At 40.2% G+C, this 18230-nt stretch overlaps 1 protein-coding gene across 41 annotated transcripts in view; it reads right to left on the bottom strand.

Moving 5' to 3' along the window:
- Positions 1–9682: 9682 nt before the first annotated feature.
- NRXN1 (neurexin 1) overlaps positions 9683–18230 on the bottom strand; it is a 676494-nt gene continuing 667946 nt past the window's right edge. For 36 of the 41 annotated variants that reach the window (XM_030499083.2, XM_030499099.2, XM_030499100.2 and 33 more), the window contains one exon: positions 12009–13077. In XM_030499083.2, coding sequence (XP_030354943.1) covers positions 12770–13077 — 308 coding nt within the window. In that variant the 3' untranslated portion in view covers positions 12009–12769. Of the gene's footprint in view, positions 13078–18230 lie in introns of all 41 variants that reach the window. The other 5 variants (XM_030499078.1, XM_030499116.1, XM_030499117.1 and 2 more) reach the window with 1 other exon arrangement.

Raw genomic sequence — 18230 nt, 5'->3', positions numbered from 1 at the left:
TAAAATGGAACTTATGGTCAGCTTTTCTAAAGAGCTCAGCACATAATAGCTCACATCACTGTCTGCTTTTGAAAGCTGGACTGCATCCATATTGCACCAGTTTGTAGTGTCTGTCTGGGCTCAGGGTCTGAAACAACTCGAATCCAGTATTTACTTGTAAGGGTACCTTAGCAGGAATAGAGATCCTGTCTCTTTCATAGAGACAGGAGGAGGAATGAAGGGCAAGGAGGAGAAAGAAAGGTAAGATCGCCCTCCTTCCCTCCTTCTCTACATGCCTTGTGTTTTTTGCACGTATCCCCAAAGGAGGCAGAGAAAAAAACCAGAGCAAGTCTGCTTCAGCATGAAGCAGCCGATCCAACATGAAGCCGTTTCTGTTATCTTTCTAACATCAAGACCCTTGGGGAAAGTCCTGTCCTTCCCATAAGCACAGCCCTTTCTACTACTGTGAAAAGAGTTATCTCCTACCCCTTCTTAGAGATCTCAGTCCCTTAACGAGGGACAGGACAAACCTTTGCAGAACAGTACAATACAAAACCAGAAGGACTAATTTAACTGCTGAAGATTTGGTACATATTCCCATCTGTGCCGACCTGAGGGATTGTGAAACACTCACTTCAGAAGCTTCCTTGTAAAATAAGGTACTTTCCTATATTGTACTGGTCCTGTTTACCTTTTAACCCCACTAACTTCACATACAGCAGATTTATCAGGACCATTTTAGTTCTGATCTGGTGTTGCAAAAGGACCCAGTTCATCTGTAACGTGGCAGTGCCAGTGCTGTCTGTTGCTGTAGTAACAAAGCAGTGTTATACACCTTCAGAATCAGCGCTGTAGAACTGCTGATTTTTCTAATAAGATAAAAAAATAGATAAAAGACCCTTTTGATTACATCTATCTTTCTTTGTGTTTACAGTGCTCTAACAATGGAAATTTAATGTTCCCTCTGGAACAGAAGCATGGGAAAGCAGAGCTTTCTCCATTGTAAGAGGTTGAAGGAAGGTCTCAACCTTAAATTGCAGTGACACAGACATATACTGCTAGGCTCAGTTTTGTGTTGGTACAATGATAAAAATTTGCAATGAAGTCTACAGAGTTACATTGACACAAAATGCTTCTGAGAAAGGCTGGAATTCAAGCAACTAACTTCTGTAAAGTTGCTTCAGCTATATACCCACGAGCTAACCCGGAGACACGTACCTTGGCCCACCCTGGCACAGTACTGTCTGCCTCTGAGATGGCTGTGATGTTTGGTAGTGGCCCAGGGGTGGATATAAACATTCACTTGTGATTGGAGTTTTGTTAACGAAGAACATCTTCCTTCCATTCCTACTTTCATTCCCTACTGCACACACTGAAAAACTAGATAATCAAGAAGCTTCTTATTCTTGAAATGTGCAAGCTCAGACTTAGGTTTTATGTAAACAGGTCAGTATTTACTATAGAGTGGTTATCTCCTTCCTTTCTTCCCACTGAACATACCAGCATGGCTACAATTACACTTATATGCACATGCATGTGCTTAGATAAACATATGCTAGTGCAGGAAGCAAGATCAATTTGAGCAGTAGATGCTTGAGAAATGATAATTTCTTTCCACATTTCTACTTACATGGGTACAGGAATATTAGGTAAAAAAAGCCCTCTATATGGCAAAATCATACTCAATAATCACACTATGCTGGTGAAATTAATCTAATTTTTAAGTAGGACAAAATGCTTGGAAGAATAGACTCTCCCTAACATACTAACATTTCATATGTTGTAAATACTGTTATTTTAATGAAAGTCTTAGGCTGTGTAGCCTGGTTCATGTACTCTGAGTGTTTGGAACGTATACCACTGTAGCAACAGAAATTAATTGGACAGTATTAACAAGTTCGTAGTTGTTTTTTAATGTACCTTTTGTATAAGCTTTCACATATTTAAAAACTCCAATTAAAATGATTTACCACTCTAATGCTCAGTTATTTGAAACATAAGTATTGGAAAGACCATTATGACTTAAGTCAAAATTGACATAATTTGATTGTTCTTTCTCAGCCTTAGAATAAAAATGAGTTAAAAAAAAAACAACCCACACCACACACACACAAGCCATAAGGGAAAAGCATATGCAGTGACAAAAGCACTTCTTTGCATTTCAAAAATTCCTGGTGGATGATAATGGGAGTAGTAAAGAAATGTGGCTGTTTAGCTCCAGCTGACAGTGTTCAATAAGCATCTGAAGGAAGATAAGACTTCACAAATCATATTCAAGTGGGGCCCTAGGACCACCCTGCAGCAGAGACTGAACATGCTCCATAGGAACGAAATTGCTATTGCTTTGCCACTGTCTTCAAAGGGTTCTGCTTTTCTCCCTGTAGCAGATCCTTCCTTCCCCTCACTGCACCCCACAGGCCAGCTTAGGCAGGCACGGTTCACCCTCTGCCTGGGGAGTGCGACAGACAGGCCTGAGTGTCTATGCTGGAGTTTGCATAGAGGGACAGAGCTGACATTACACTTGCCAGCTTCAGCATGGATGGCTGCATGTCGGCGGCACCACAGAGCTGCAAGAGAAGCTGGGCAGCCTCTGGAGCACCCAATCTACGCTGAGCACAGCGCTGCCACAGCTCCACCACTACCCATGTTGGACCGTCTTAGCTCCCTGTCTAGCAGTCGTAACTGAAAGCACTACAAACATCCCCAAAATATTTACAGAATTGAGCGCCTTACAAAGGTGCAACAAAAGCAGAATCTCACTGTTGATCAGGAATACTCAGAGCTGTCTGGTTCCTCTCCTCTGTATCTTCCCCGATGGTTGCAACTACTGTGGCTGGTGACCTTCACCATTTTGTTGTTCTGTTCTATTCTGACAAAGTCCCACTCCTGTATTTTTATTCCACTTTCATTACACAGTATCTGCACAATTTCTGAAAACAATTTGGAAAATTGACGTGTCGTGTTTGTATGGTTCCCATTTTGTTAGGCTGCATTATTTATGCAACATCAGGACCTCCACATCTCACCAGCCTGCTGAACTAAAAGCAAGTTATGAAAGGCCATAAGGACTTTGCAAAAGTTATGTATCCACACTAGCTTATTGTCCATTTTAGGAAATCAGATTGGTTTTAGATTCCTTGGATTGGCTTTTCTATATTCTGTGTTCAGGATTCTTCTGCAGGGCTGTATCTTTCCTCCGAGTCTGCTTTCTGTAGCATTATCTAATATACTGATTTAGTTGGGGTGCTACACACTCAGGATGAAATCCATGCTCATGCTGAAGTTAATACCTCAGAGTATACAATGCCAATTATAATATATATAATGCCAAGTTCTGATCTGAGACAGGGACTTTGCTGGCATGCAGCAGTGTCTGTGTAATCATTCCCACGGATGGGCTATCACTGGAAGCTTGCATGTGGGGAGCAGAACAGCATAACAGGCAAAGACCACACTCACACGCAGGTCTGGCCAAGCTGCCTTCCAGAAAGGCCCCATGCGAGATCAGGCACCAGACTGTTGCCTCAACTTTATTCATGCACACTGAAACCCTCACCCAGGCTGTGTGGAACTCCCATCAAGACACAGATCAAGAATAATGCTAAGTTTATTTTTGAATTTGAAGTCTCTAAAATTTCTAAATCAACTTAGATGATACCAAAAGCTCACTTAATATGCCTAAAAACTCTGAAGTCATGTTCTTGTTGCCAAATTGAACTGTTCTCAACTCCAAGTGAACTGTTTCTGAACAGGCTTTTGTTTCTACATTTAGCAATCACAGAATCAAAGAATCAATTTTTTAAAAATGTAATAATAAAAACAGACATCTCAGGATGATTTTTGGAACTTAGGAAAAACTTATAAGCAGCCACTTAAACACAAATATGGTCATTTACAAAAATTCAGATTTAGAAGTCTTATCATCAGTCTGTGCTGCCAGTCTTTGATACCTAACACTGAGAAATCTAAGGCATTAATGATGACTATTCAAAATGAATATGAAATGTTCATAATAATATCTAGTATGCTAGAGGGAAGTATAATCACTCTGTAGTTAAAAGCAGCAATGAAGTTTCAATCTTAATGGAAACAGCAGCTTTCCTATCTGCAAAAGATACAAGTAAAGACCTCAAAATGTAGCCCAATCTCTTGTAGACTTTAATATTGACTAAAATCAGGAAATCGATTACAATTAATTCTCTTACAGGAATGATTTTATTTTGGTAAGAACTAGGTTAGAAAAGACTACCAAAACTCAAAAAAAAAAAAAAAAAAAAAAAAAAAAAAAGGCAGATCTGGGCTGCAAAATCTGCATGTAGATTTTCCCAAAGACCGGGGTTGTTCACTGCAGTTCTGCCTCTTTGAGCAGTGGCCAGACCAAGCTCTGCCCCAGCCATTTCTTCCAGTTCACCTACTCCATCCAGAGCCCCAGCAGCACCAGCTTTGCTTACAGCTTATTTCTACAAGTTAGCCATTGCACCACTGGTCATTCCAGTGTTCGTAACATGGCTTCCTCATACAGTACCTATATAAAATTCCTCCATATTTATCTCAACCTATTCAAAGGAAACGGGTCTTTCAAACCATTGGTTTTTTAGATTTAAAGAAAAGGGTAGAGGGAATGCTAGGAAGCCTGGGGAACTGCAAGGACACCAAGTCCTGTAAAAACTATGAAGAAGGCCTTAAGGTGTAACAGCAATGTTCATTTGAGGCTAGATACTGACATTAAAAATATCCTAATTTTATTATAATGAACTGTTAGGAGCACACTGGCACACAGCAATGCACAAAGAGTGTTCCAAGAGGGAAATTTTCTTTAAAATCAGGAGTACAGTTCTGAAGCAACTCCAGCTATTCCCACTTACTACACTTCAATTAACTTCACAGAGCATTCTGTGTGAAAGAACTAGGCACTTTCCAAGTGAAATAAGATGAGCTCCATGAACACACCTAATGCCACCTAACCAGCAACTGGCAGTCAGTCTATGGGACCAGACTACAACTGGTTCAAAGGAAATCCTGAAATGCAACATGGAGGTCAGCTCCTCAGCATTGACTGCTTTGCCCTGTAAGGTTACTCTTATTGGGCTATACTTGCTGGTGCAAATGTAGCCTTAGCGTTGAGTCAAATCCTGCAACCCTTACTCAAGGAAATCTATTAAAATAGATAAGAAACTGGTCTAGCTAATGACTGCTATATTTGTGCTATCAGCATTTTGAAAGACTTCCCTAAAAGACAGCCTGCAGACAGGTATAAATGAGCTCCCAAATAAATTCAGTCTTCAGGAAAGCTGAGCATAAACATGCCTTTCCCAAGCAGCATCCATCAACAAACCAAGACTTAAATAAAGCAATTACCTGAAAGTCTTCTGCTTACTATATGGGGATTTGCTAAATAGCATGAGACAAAACCTGCTTACCTTATGGGGTTTCTTTTCCTGTCGATGGAGCATGCTCTTGTCCTGTGCATTGGTTCTTCCCTGTAAATCAAATGGAAGTCAGTAAAAACCCAAAAAGCAGGGGAGGAAGTGGTTCTGGCATTTAAATTCTGCCCTGATGTGAGTCCTTGCTTTGTATTAGCTGTCACTAATGGCTAAATCTAAAGGAATATCTTTGTACAATTAGCTCACACATGGTGTGAAAGGTCTGGTGGTTACAAGCAGCTCTGCACTGGCTAACAGAGCAACCCTTCTGCAAGCAAGACTGACAGACATCTAGACAAAACAAGCCTGCTGCGTCTCCATGTGTAATCAGCAAGGAATAAAACCCACCCGTGAGCCTGGAAAGCTGAGAAGCAGACAATGGCAGCTGGGGTGGGATTTCCCAGGGAAACTGGCAGTTTGTTATTGTCTTCCTTAAGGTTTTTACATCGCCTTGTGCTGAAGCTTTTCCCTCTCCTTAAGGTTTAACAAAACATGCTGCTGGATCTCACCCTCAGTCAAATTCCTGATCCAAATCTTTGTGGTTCAGTGTTCCACAAAATTAGGGATACCCATATTGCTGCAGGGTGAGTTTAATGCGTGTAGGACGCATTTTGCTACCTGGCCTCCTTCCCCTGGCACAGGAGGCCTGAGCTTCTCCTCTCTGGCGTGAAGCACAGGCAAGTAAAACTCTAAAAAAACCACTAAACTAACTAATTAGATTCCTAAATTCTCTATGCCACCACCTTTTTGAGAAACCTTTTTACTTTTCCTTTGAGGCATTCAGCAGCTGAGTAAAACCTGGGCCTGCCCCAGCCTAGCCAAGCCACGAGCCCTGTGGCAAGGTCCCCATCCAGTCAGTCCTTGTCGTGAGGCCCTCGCAGCGGAATTAACCCCCATTTTTATAGTCATACCACACCCAGGCCCACAGCCCTTGTGTCTTCCCTCCTCACAGCCGCCCACCCTCAGGGGGTTGTACCATCTCCCAAAACACCACACTCGCTGTGGTAATGTGGCTCGGAGTGCCTCAGCCCTGCCACAGCTGTAGGAGCTTAAAAAAAACCCAAAAGGAAAATGGTACCTCAACATATATACTATATAATATATAAAAATACCTCAAGACGCTGGTACCTCGACAGCCTTGTCCCCAGCACTGTCCAGAAGCGCCACGCACGATCACACACTGTGTGGCAGGCGTCCATTGTCCCCGCGGGCGGGGGGGGCGCCATTTTGTCAGAGTATAAACACAGGGCCCAGTGGGAGGGAAGGCAAGGAGGGCCCTCTCGGGACAACATGAGGGACAGTAAGCCGTTCCTCATGTCCTGGCCCTTGCTTTCCTTCCCCACAGCGCAAGCTGAGCCCATTCTGGTGTCCAGGGCTTCCCCATGCACCTCGCCCAGCACCCTTCCCTGAGCCGCCATTGCTGTGCATGGGGAGCACAAAGCCGCTGCCGAGCTGAGGTTTCTGCTGCACGCAGGGGCTGCCACCACCGTGAGGTGGGAGCCCTCATTTCTGGACCATGTTCAGCCACCGTGCCCGAGGCCGGGGCTCTCCTGAGCAGGATGGAGGCTTCCCCTGAGACCTGCATCCACACAGCCACAGTGTCTGTTTTCATAATGCTGGCTGTGCTGTGACATGTGTTTGGAGGCACTTGATTTGCCTCATGAGGCAATCTGCTGTACTTTCCCCAGAAAATGTGCTTGATTTTCAAAGGGAAAAGGCAGGCTTATCTGGAAACAGCCAGTGAGCTGGCGGGCAGCTCCTGTTTGTGTAAAACCTGCCCAGACTCCCCAACCGGAGGGTGCCTGAACCAGGCCCCTGGGCCTGAAAAACCCCATGCAGCTGCGCAGCCCCTGTGTTCTGTCAGCCTGCTGCATCCCAAATGATGAATAATAGAAGTATTTTGCTATTTATCATCCGATAAATGCTTACTGGCTTGTAATCGTGCTCACTCATGAGTCCAGCCAACGTGCCAGCAGTTATTTTTGGCTGCCCAGATTCTATTCTCCTATGTTATTTGCTGCAGTAAGACTGACAGGTTCACATTTTGATAGCCTTATTGTCGGATTCCTGCACTCGCTGACAAATAAGCTAATGTCTTTATTGTTTACCGAAAGGATGTTGGTGAGGATTAGTGGCCTGGATTTTTAAACCTCTCAAGTGTATGCCAGCATGAAATTACTGTCCTTAAAGGCAATTTACTCGCTGAGAATCCCATGCTGTTTGAAATAACCACCCCTTGTGTCCCCATGTTTTTTTCTTTAAAAACCCAAAGTCTGCCACTTTAGCCCCACTGGAGGAGCACTATCACATGAAAATTTGCTTGTTCTGAACAACAGTGAAGGTATTTGTATGGTAGTAATTGAGAAAGGTGAGGGGCCGTGGTTTTTTCCATAGGTGATGGCTGAAGTCTGTCAAAGCCTTTAAGTAGGAAGAAGCCTCCAAAGTAAGCGAGCAAAGGGCTGGGTGGGTTCTGGCCCTGCACCTCACAAAACTGAGCAGACCCATATTAATGACTTGCTTTTTTCTTCTGAAATCTCTAGCTCAAAGCTTAACCTGCAGGGGATACTTCTGTTTTCATGGAGAGCAGTGAACAACCAAAGGAGGAACACGCCATCCAGACAAATCAGAGGCTGGAAGGCAAGCAATTTTATCATCCCCAAGCATTCATCAGTTCATAAATCAATTTAAATGCAGTATGGATTTCTCTTTCTCCTCACTCCCATGAGGGCCAGAAACATTTTAATGCTGAAATACTTACAGACTCTAACAAAATGGGGCTTCAAAATAAAGCAAATAGATTTAATTCTAAATAAAATTGTACTGACAGATCTGGGTTACCCCAGCACAATGCTTCCAAGCACCTCTAAACAGGACTGTATGGAACTTAGAAGCAAATTTCTATAATCAACATGAAAATAGTACCTACATACCAAATTTAAAACTGTTTTGTTGAACTGTAAAGAAGTCGCACTGGGGGAATTAACAAACACAGTTGTCCTCTACAGCATACACCTGTGCTCTGTTTCCCTTATTCTAAGTTGTGTTGGGGGAGGTTGTTTAGTTTTTTCTCTTTTTCCCTCATCTTGTGAGGGCTTTTAGCTACTTGGCTACAGTGATGATTGATGATGGAGGCCAACCCTTAAAGTGGTTAGCTGATGATGGATGATGCAGGTAGTGAGAGGCCATTAGGATTTTGGTGAAAGGGAGAAGAACATAGTATGAACGTAAGAAAAAAATTAACAGAGTGTAGAATTAAAAAGTGTATAATTAAATGCGGGCCATTTTTTTCGTAGTAGAACAAAAGTAACTCCTTTAGCTTATAGCTCCTTTAAATGTGTATAAAGAATTTTACTAAATGAAATGTTCAGTATTTATTTTAAAAAACACATACACAAAAAAAGTACTAATCCCACTATAAAGCAGTTTAGAATGTAAGTTTAACTATAAACTGTTTTATACCAATGGAAGATAGGGACTATTTTCTCCAGATATTCCTGAACTTAAATTATCTAGAATATTTCAGTCTGTACCTAATTAAGCTGATGAATAAATCCCATTAAAGTCAAAGAAGCTACTGATGTGATTAAAGAAGATACATACTTTAATTCCATTTGGAGTTTAGATCCAAAAGCTTAACTCCATCCCCATTCAGCAATACATTTAGGCAACTTTAGACACTTGTTTAAATCAATAGGATTAGATGTTTGCTTGAAGTTACCCATGAATTTAAATGCCATGCTAAATAGGGAAGTACTTATGTAACGGATTAGCTCCGACTGAAATTTCATATTTATCATCTAGGAATGTTTTTAAGGACCTGAAATACGTTCATTTTTCCGTATGTTTTTAACCATCTTCTAGACAAGAAAAAGTATTTTCAATTTTAGCTTTTTATCCCATTACCTTACCTTCTGCCACCCTCTTCCCACCAGAAAATAAAGGAAAAAAAAAAAATGGTGGAAAGGAAGGGAATTCTTTTTCCATTCATAAGGGGTTTTAATTTATTGATTAAAAAAACCAAAAACCCAGAAAACTTCAAACAAAGCAGTTCTATGTGAAACCAACCAATGCATTAATGTAATTCATACTTTTCTAACTGGGCCAGTTGAACACAAGACTTGTAGAAGGTTTTCACTTAAGTGTATGAAGAGCTCTGAGGTCACTTTTTCCTGACATGAATGTCTGTAACTTCATACCAATTTACCATGGGTTTTTTTTTCCACTGCTTTAAGATGAACAGGTACTCCAGTGCTACGAGCCAGAGAAGAAACAAGCCAGCATTTGTATTAAGAAACATTTTTATTAACAAAACAGTAAATTCCACTTGCTTAGCATTTCCAATAATGAATAAATTGGCCTTGCAACAAATAAAAAAATCGTAAATATCTATCACAGAAAGCACTATAAGGTTAGGGGCATTGGGCCTCTCGTCGATGTCTTAGGGTTGAAAGTTTCACATGTTATTTAGTGTTTTGTTAAAAAAGGCAACACAATACAGTCATAGAAATGAAGCCATCTCAGTCAGACAAATTAGGTTATTATAGAGAAAGGATCCAATTTTATGTTAGGTAGTTGGTCTATGTCTGCTTGTTTGTTTGTTGTTGCTGCTGTTTTTAAACAAAAAGGAATTTTATATCCATTTGCTGGCACTTCTGATACATCCATATTTGTTTTTTGTTAAATTATGAAATTAAAGAGGAAAAAGGAGAACCTTCAGAAACAGTGTTAAAATTGTGTTTGCTTATTACAGTAGTAGCAGATCTTTTTTTCCTTGATGTATGGATTTAGTTAAAGATTAATCTACCAAACTGCCTGGAAGTTGACCTGACCATGCTATTTCATTAATGCAATCAATACCAAGCAGAAAATACCATTTGATCTCGCCCAAACCATATTCCATCATGTCCAGTCTCCTGTCATCAGATTATTCTTGTTCTTCTACGTATCTTCCAGCACTGAAATCTGAACACCTCCTGGCTTTCAACTTCTTTCCCCCCTCCAGCTGAAGTCTCTTGCTTCCAGCAATGAGCTCCAGTATCCCTGACCCTGCCATTCCCTGAGTACAGCTGTCTTGTAAAGGTGGGAGAAATTATGAATGCCACAGGTGAACAACCACCTAAGAAATGAACATCAGATGGATTTGGTGAACCTGTTTTCATGTAAATGCTAATGAAAAGAAAAAAACTGTCTGCAAATGCAACATGACACACCTCGATGTGGTTGGCAACCTTCAAGAGAGGTGCTTTCATGTCAGCTACATGTATTTTTAAAGTGCTCTGACTCCCAGATAGATAGCTGTACCAGTTTCCAGCCTTTTCATCAGCTACAGTGAGTAACACACAAGAAAATATTCTGTGTCTGCTGTTTAAAGCTACTTTTAAATTCCTCCTTCCTGTCTGTAAAGTATGAAACATCTATATCCCTCCCAAGAGGCCCTCCAATGATTTGGTTGATTTCTGCTGAACTACCCTCTTTCTCTCTAATGTATTCCCTTTGAACTTCCGTGTAAATAAAATGTTACGCTATGATTTATTGCTGTGAACCTAATGAAATAATACTAGAAAAAAACCTCTTAACATGTAAATTACAGCATTATATTTTATATGTTTAACTAAAATTCATTAATGTCTCATATATTTGAGAAAAGCTACGTGTTACTTTAAAACATGATGAACTTATATTTGTCTGGTTATGATGTCTTGCAATACTACAGAATCAACTCAGCTAAAAATACTTCTTCATGTGTCAAAATGCCCATCGTTGAAAAATACTATTGTGTACCTCGAGATTATTTCGTTTTTGGAGAAAGGGGTAAATTCTGCAGTGGAATCAGCCTGGATAATTAAAATGGGTTGTTTTAGATCTTTTACCACCCAATGCTGTAGTAGCTGTCGTTCATATAACTGAATGCCAGATAAACACTATATGATACTTCCTAAGATTCTCAAGAAACTCATCATTCTCATAATTTCTTAAGAACAAGGTTTCTGAAAGGCAAACCGTGCTCTCCAATAGTGAAGCTTTGACTGGAAGCCAAAGGCCAGTTTAAGTCACTAAATATTTAGCTAATTAATGAACGTGTATTTCTAGGAAAATTGGCCATTCTGATCAACTTCATTGATGCATATCAGGAGCAAGAGATGGGGATAGGAGGGAGAAGACAAATTACAGTAGAGATATATTTTTGCTTTCTAGTCCACTTCTTTCATACAAACTACCAAAACTTAATTGCAACAGAATAGAGGCTGTACAGGTAAGAAAAAAATTAGCTGACTCTTATATACATTCATACACACCCCCCTTTAGTATAACCACTACACTGTAAATCAAAAAAGAAAGAAAAAAACCAAAAATAAAAGAAAGGGGAAGAAGTCTGGGACAATTTATAATGGCTGCAAAAAAACTGAAGTATGTCTGTTGCTCCAGATGTCATAAAACTCTCTATACCTAGCAACACTTATAACATTGAGTTTACCAAAAATGGCTGAAGAGCAGATATAGTTTGCATTTTCTATACAACAGGCTATAAAACATCACTTATCACAGTCCAGAAAGCACATATAGATGTGTTTTTATATAAACATATGTAATAACATATTAAGCGTGCATGAAAATTTCCCAATGATTGCATCTATGCCCTCTTGTTTTTTTCCCTTTTTTTTTATTTTTTAAATGATTTTTTTTTTTGTGGAAATGTGCCTTATATTCCAGATTTTTGTTTTTGTTTTTGAAAATAAGGCCTCCGTACTATTTTCCTCACAACCAGAAAGGGGCTTTTTGAAAGTATTTCTACGTAAGTCTTCAGAAAAGCCAGCACTTTGTCTCAAATGCAAGTTTCCAATCACTGCTTCACTGCACCAGACGGCAAACTCTTTACGTTTGCTTGTTGAGTCACCATATATAATGACAGTCTTCTCTGACAATAAGACTAACTTACTTCTCAAGAAAGCGCTAGCACTTTGGCTAAATCCAGAATCATAGGTAGCTTCTTTTTTCTTTTTTTTTCCTGTTTTGTGTTTTTTAATTTGATTTGTTTCATATTGTGCCTTGATGTTGTAGTAATACTCCTTGCTTTATGAATGCGTGGTGTCATCATTGTCTTTCAGAAATGTTCCAGCAACATAAAGACAGGCAGAGTAAATGAAAACACTGTGGATGTTAGGGAATTTATCAGCTCCTGTTTCTGAAAAACAAGAGCATGAAATGCTTGTTTTTAAAAACAGTCTTTCCTTTCTGATTGCATTCCCTGTCTTTTTTGTTTGTTTGTTTTTGAATGTGCTTCATAAAAAGTAAAGTAAATAAGTTTGTATTATGTCTCAGATAAAATGAAGACTATTTCTATACAAGCGTTCTTTTAGATGTTGAGATCAGACATAGTACTCCTTATCCTTATTTTTCTTGTTTTTGTTGGAACTTTTAGCGCTGTTGGGCTGCTTTTCCTTGATCACAGCCCCATTGGATTGTGCTGAGTTACTGATGTAGTTTCGACTCTCATCTACGTGATACGATCCTTCGTCTCGATTCCTGTACTTGTACATAGCATACAGGAGGATGAGGATACACAGCGCCGCCGCTGCCACGATCCCAACTACCATGCCTGTTGTGCTGCTGGATTCACGGATCACCTCGGACGAGCCAGGGTACTCTCTTCCTCCGCCTGCCCTGGTAGGATTTGCTGTAGGTAGATGATGAAATAAGGGAGAGGTTATTATTGAGTTTGCACATTTTGGAATTAGTCATATCTGCCTGCTACAAACATGCATCTTTCTAATTGCACTCACTGGGTCAGGACTGCCCATCAATGTACCCCACTCTACCAGTCCAAAACCATTTTGGTTTGCTGCATATTCCATTTTCACATCTGCCAGCACAAGTAAACAGGCTTTTAAACAAGGAGAATGACAACCAAGAAAATCTCACTCCAGCCTTCAAAAGTATAATTTCTCCAAATGTGATATGAAGCAAAGAATGCCTAAATAATCTGAAATAACAGGCGTGCCACAACTGAAATGCCAGAACATGAACATCTGGGAGGAAAGGATCTCACTTCCCTACTCCCTCCCTTCTTCGTTCTCTCCTGTAAAGAACAAAAAGTGAAACTATAGTACTTACTGAGAAGACAGTGATGATAAGACAGACTACCCAACAGAATGGGGGGTGAAAAAAATCAAAATTCCACCTAACAGTAATTGATAGCAGCCAATAAATTGGCTGCAAGTAAAGTATGCTTAGCTCTCCTTTAGACTTCCCTCAGCAAGCTTCTCAATTTCTCCTTTCTTTCTAGTATTTCTTCATTTTTCTCCAAATTACTTACATTTACTTTTATTACACTATAAGAGCTATCCAACCCTACCTTCTCTTTTCTAATTCAGAGTCCTTCTTGAATGTGGCTATGCTTCAGAGCATTCTTCACTCAACTTCTCCCATTCCATCTTTTCATCATTGATGCCAATACCAAACATTCCTTCAATCAATGCTTTATGGCCAGAAAAAAACCTCTCAAATTGCACGGAGCAAGGGCCCAGCCTTCTAAGAACCCACCTCCCAGACCAGACTCTGGTCTTTTCAGTTGTGATATGAACTGAACTGACCTATACGTCAGATTGTAAAGTCTTCTTGATAGGAACTATTGTGTTGCCTGGCACGTTTTGTCCCGTTGCACAGTCATGTGGAATGAAAGACTAATTCCAGGAGGGACTTCTAGGTTAAATGCTCACAGCACACACAATGCCTATACATTTTCCATTATCTCCTTTCTTCACTGCATTTTGGAGATGATCTTGGAGGCAGATCTTTGTACAGAACCACTTTAGGTGGCAATAGCTAAGAAGGATCTTCTTGCATAACTTAGCAAGTGCGATGGACAAAAATGAAGTCACCTGGGTAAGTGCAATATTCCTCTGATTAGAGCAGCATGTCCCAACTGAGAAGCTGTGTACCCTCAGCACTGCCAGCCTTGGCTGAGCTCAGGAGCAAGAAAAGAGCAGTGAGTGAACCAGGGTTTCCCACTGAGCAGTGCAGAAGACTCATTAATCATCCAGGCTAGCTTACAGAAACCACATTTTAAATCATGATGCATGGCTAAAAACGCAGTCAGTAAACTGTAAGTGTTACTTAAGAGTATTAGTAAACAGTTTTACAGTATATTCATGATGATAGCTTTGTCAGGCCTTGCCTACAACTAGCATTTTATTGAAGTGTATCAGAGAAGTGTCTTGCTCAAGGTGCACCAAAGCACACAATGTCCCATAATCACTTTTTTTGTACCGTAAAGACAGGAAGCTGACAATTTTTAGGATGCTCCATTAAAGGTAATGTCACTCAAACTATCGGCGCTGCTTAAAAAAATTGCAACAAGTTTGGACAACCAGAAGCAGCCACCAGCTACAGACATCTACAACTGGCCTATGACTAATGAAACACAGCAAAAAAGCCACAAACCCCCAAAAGCTCTAAGTTCCCTCCCCACCTTGGTGCTATTCATCATTTATTTATTGGTGATTTGTGTTCTTACTGTTGAAACACCACTTCCTAGCAGTTATCCCACAGGGGCTTAGAGAAGATGACATTTAATTTGGCTGAAAGAACAGAGGTACCACAGTAAGACTCGAGAAAACTGTCATTCGTGTCAAACAGTATTTTAACTTCCTTTTGTTTTTTTCCCTTCCCCTCTGAACATTCTTAGTTGGTACGAGTTGGTGCAACTGGTATTTTCTATGACTACACAGGAGAGCTTGAAGTTTCGCTTCAAAAGGCTCTAAGATTTTTGCTCATTTCAGGGTCGATGCCACCCTACTAAGAAATGTGGTCTGCCTCGAAGTCGTCAGTGACTGGTTTAGATCCTGTTTCTTCATTGTAGCTATTGTGGAAAATTAAAGTTCTTTTACACACAGGGTGTCATTTTACAAGAGACAGTGCACTGCTGCACAACACAGACTCCTGAGTATTTCCACAGTGAATGAAAATGAGACAAAGTCTTATCTTACTGTATGTGATTTCAGGAAATTAATTTCTGTCTGAAAACTAGTGGAAGTAACTGAATAAACTCTGTCAATACCTGATGGACTAACAGCTGCTCTTTCTCTTGAAAATACAGACATTTGGGCCAAATGCCATCAACTAACTTTAGAATTAATGTCTACTAAATGACACTTAACAGCTTGCTCAGAGGAAAACATTCTTCTAACACTGCAGCCTAAAAAAACATGTAAGGAATATTTTTCAATGTTACCTAAACTCCTGCCTTTCACCTGATGGCATCCTTTTATTTTTAAGAATGTTTTCACAATTATCTCATTTAGCCCATCTGTCTGAGGAATATTCAACCACTACATTAACGTTATTTAAACTTACAACGTTTTTCAAAGCATCTGTTGTTACATTTGGTTGGTCTTCTGTATAAGGAGCAGTTCAGCAAGGGAAATTACTTCTTGCTATTTTTCTTCCATTTACATTAAAATAAGCTTTTAACCTAGCAGGGCCTCTCAAGATAAAGGAAGGAGGAGGAAATAAGAGGAAAGTTTTACAAAGCACATGGGTTTGTCTGTGAGCATTTTAGGTAGGAAAGGCTAATGGAGCATGTGCTAAAACAAGTGTCCTATTCTGAGACAGGGAGGAAAAGGCCACTGGGAAAAGGCCAGCCTACGCTTTTAGGATCTACGTAAATCAATAATCCTCATCCATAATACTGCAGAAACAGCTGCCTTCTATTTAAGGAGGGCTTTATCTGACTAAGACTCAAGTACTGAACGGGAATTTACCTGTTTGGATTTTTTTCTCTCCCCTGCAAGACAGGAATTATTGCAAGGGTCAACACTTGATTGCAAGTGAAGATTAAAAAGCTACAGAAATCTTGCTCTTTGCTTCCCAACTCACGTGATGCATTTTCCTTCCCAGCATCTTAATGGCTGAACCAGGCAGACGCACTGTCTCCTGGCCCAGCAGCAGAGGTGTACCTATGGGTAACTTTGCTACTCGATTGCAGTCTCTGTTAGTGTCTGCAGCATCAAAAAGACACTAACTTCATCCCAGATAAAGTTTCTTATTGTAAATGAGAAGGTGAATGTTAAGATTAAATGTCATAAAAATGACCCTGATTTTTAAGACTAAAAAGCCAATCTCAAAAAAAAAAACCAAAACCAAACCAACCTGAACCAATCTATAATAAGTTGAGGATGGTTTGATTAGGAACAAGAAAAAAATCATAAAGACTGTAGTTATGCTCAGACCATGCCTAACACTGGGAGGAATAAAAGTCATCTTGTGGTGCAATGATGCCCTCTTAAAACAACTTCTCTGATGCACAACTCTTCCTCTCAACAGCATACAACCAGCTGTTTTGGACTGTGTCAAAGACCGGCTTAGAAGAGACTGATTTTTAAAAGCCTCTTCTAGCACTTACGACAAACTTTGCATGAAATAATAGCAATTGAGCACAGTTTTACATCGTGTAATAATGGATTAGAAAATTATTATTCTTGACTGTATTTCTAAGTGGTTTAAAATTTAGAGGGTAAAATCTGACTATTTGCAGTGCCCAGTTTTCATTAATACTGTGAAAAGAAAATTGGAATTGCAGGCTCCCATGGTGTTCGTGAATTGAAATTAGCAGACTTAAAAACAAAACAAAAAAACCCAACAAAAGGACCCCAAACCTGTTTTCTTTACGTTTATGACTTCCCACAAACTGTGAATAGGAAATTACTCGTAAGACAAGAATGTTTAACTACTGCATTTGCAATGAGGCATGAAGGCAATTATTTACAGGACACATATTAATTTTCACTCTGCATGCTATCATTTTAGACCTGTTTGTGGTTGACTTTCTGTAGCTTTGTTGGATTCTGGTGAACTGGTTTCTGAATTCACTGCGATTTCAATGTCTCATTACAATGAATACGTCTGAAAAACAAATCTCAGTGCTTCCTCTGCTGACCCGGTGGGATAGATGCAGCCCAATTGCAAAACCAGGACAAGGATCTGCTGTCAACTTGTGCAAGAGGCTAAGCTCAAACCCACCCGGGTCTGAATACGGGGGTATCTCAGCCTGTTTCCTTCCTACCCAGCCTCAACTGGCTTTCTAGGGGAGGCAAGAACTGTTTTCCCTAAGTGATGTCCATCAATGACTGAGCTCCCATGGGAGGGAAGGAGTATGAGATGGTTCCACATGTGGCTGCTATAGCTCAGTGACAAACTTTCATTAGACTTTGAACAGTCTATATCCAAAGCCATGATCTAATACATGTGAGTGAGGTACCACAAAACTAATTGCATCGCTGAACACACACTCTGTGTTCCATGAGCATAATGGCATCATGATTCAAAGAGACTGGGAGCTGAGCCCGTCTAACCTGGCCTTGAACACTGCCAGGGATGGGGCAGCCACAGCTTCTCTGGGCACCCTGTGCCAGTGTCTAATTTCAAATGTGTTTAAGAGAAAATTATTATGGGATCTGTTCTTTACCTCCTATAAATTGCAATTTCAAAGATTCTCAGAAGGAAAGCTATAATGCATTCAAATGCTTCTAAAGGAATGTTAAGTGACTTAGCCAGTCATAAAAATAGCTTCGCAGTGAAACACCATCCACAGCTAGAAGGGTTGTTTTGCTAAGAAGCTAAACCTTCTCTCTGCACAGAATAAAGTGCTTGTTTCCAAGTGCAATGATCTGCCATATATTGACTTCAAATCATTTACAAATGGACTGCAGGCTTTGCAAGTAACATTTTTTTTTCCCCTGTGATTGAGAGGTGGAAGGGTTGTTGACTCAATCTTTTTTAAAATGCCAACACAAATCTAATGGGAGACAGGGCAGTTGGCCACAGTGCCAA

Source organism: Strigops habroptila, chromosome 10, assembly GCF_004027225.2.
Source record: "Strigops habroptila isolate Jane chromosome 10, bStrHab1.2.pri, whole genome shotgun sequence".
NCBI lineage: Eukaryota > Metazoa > Chordata > Aves > Psittaciformes > Psittacidae > Strigops > Strigops habroptila.
Note: the sequence above shows the minus strand (reverse complement) of the source record. Positions and strands in the feature narration are given on the sequence as shown.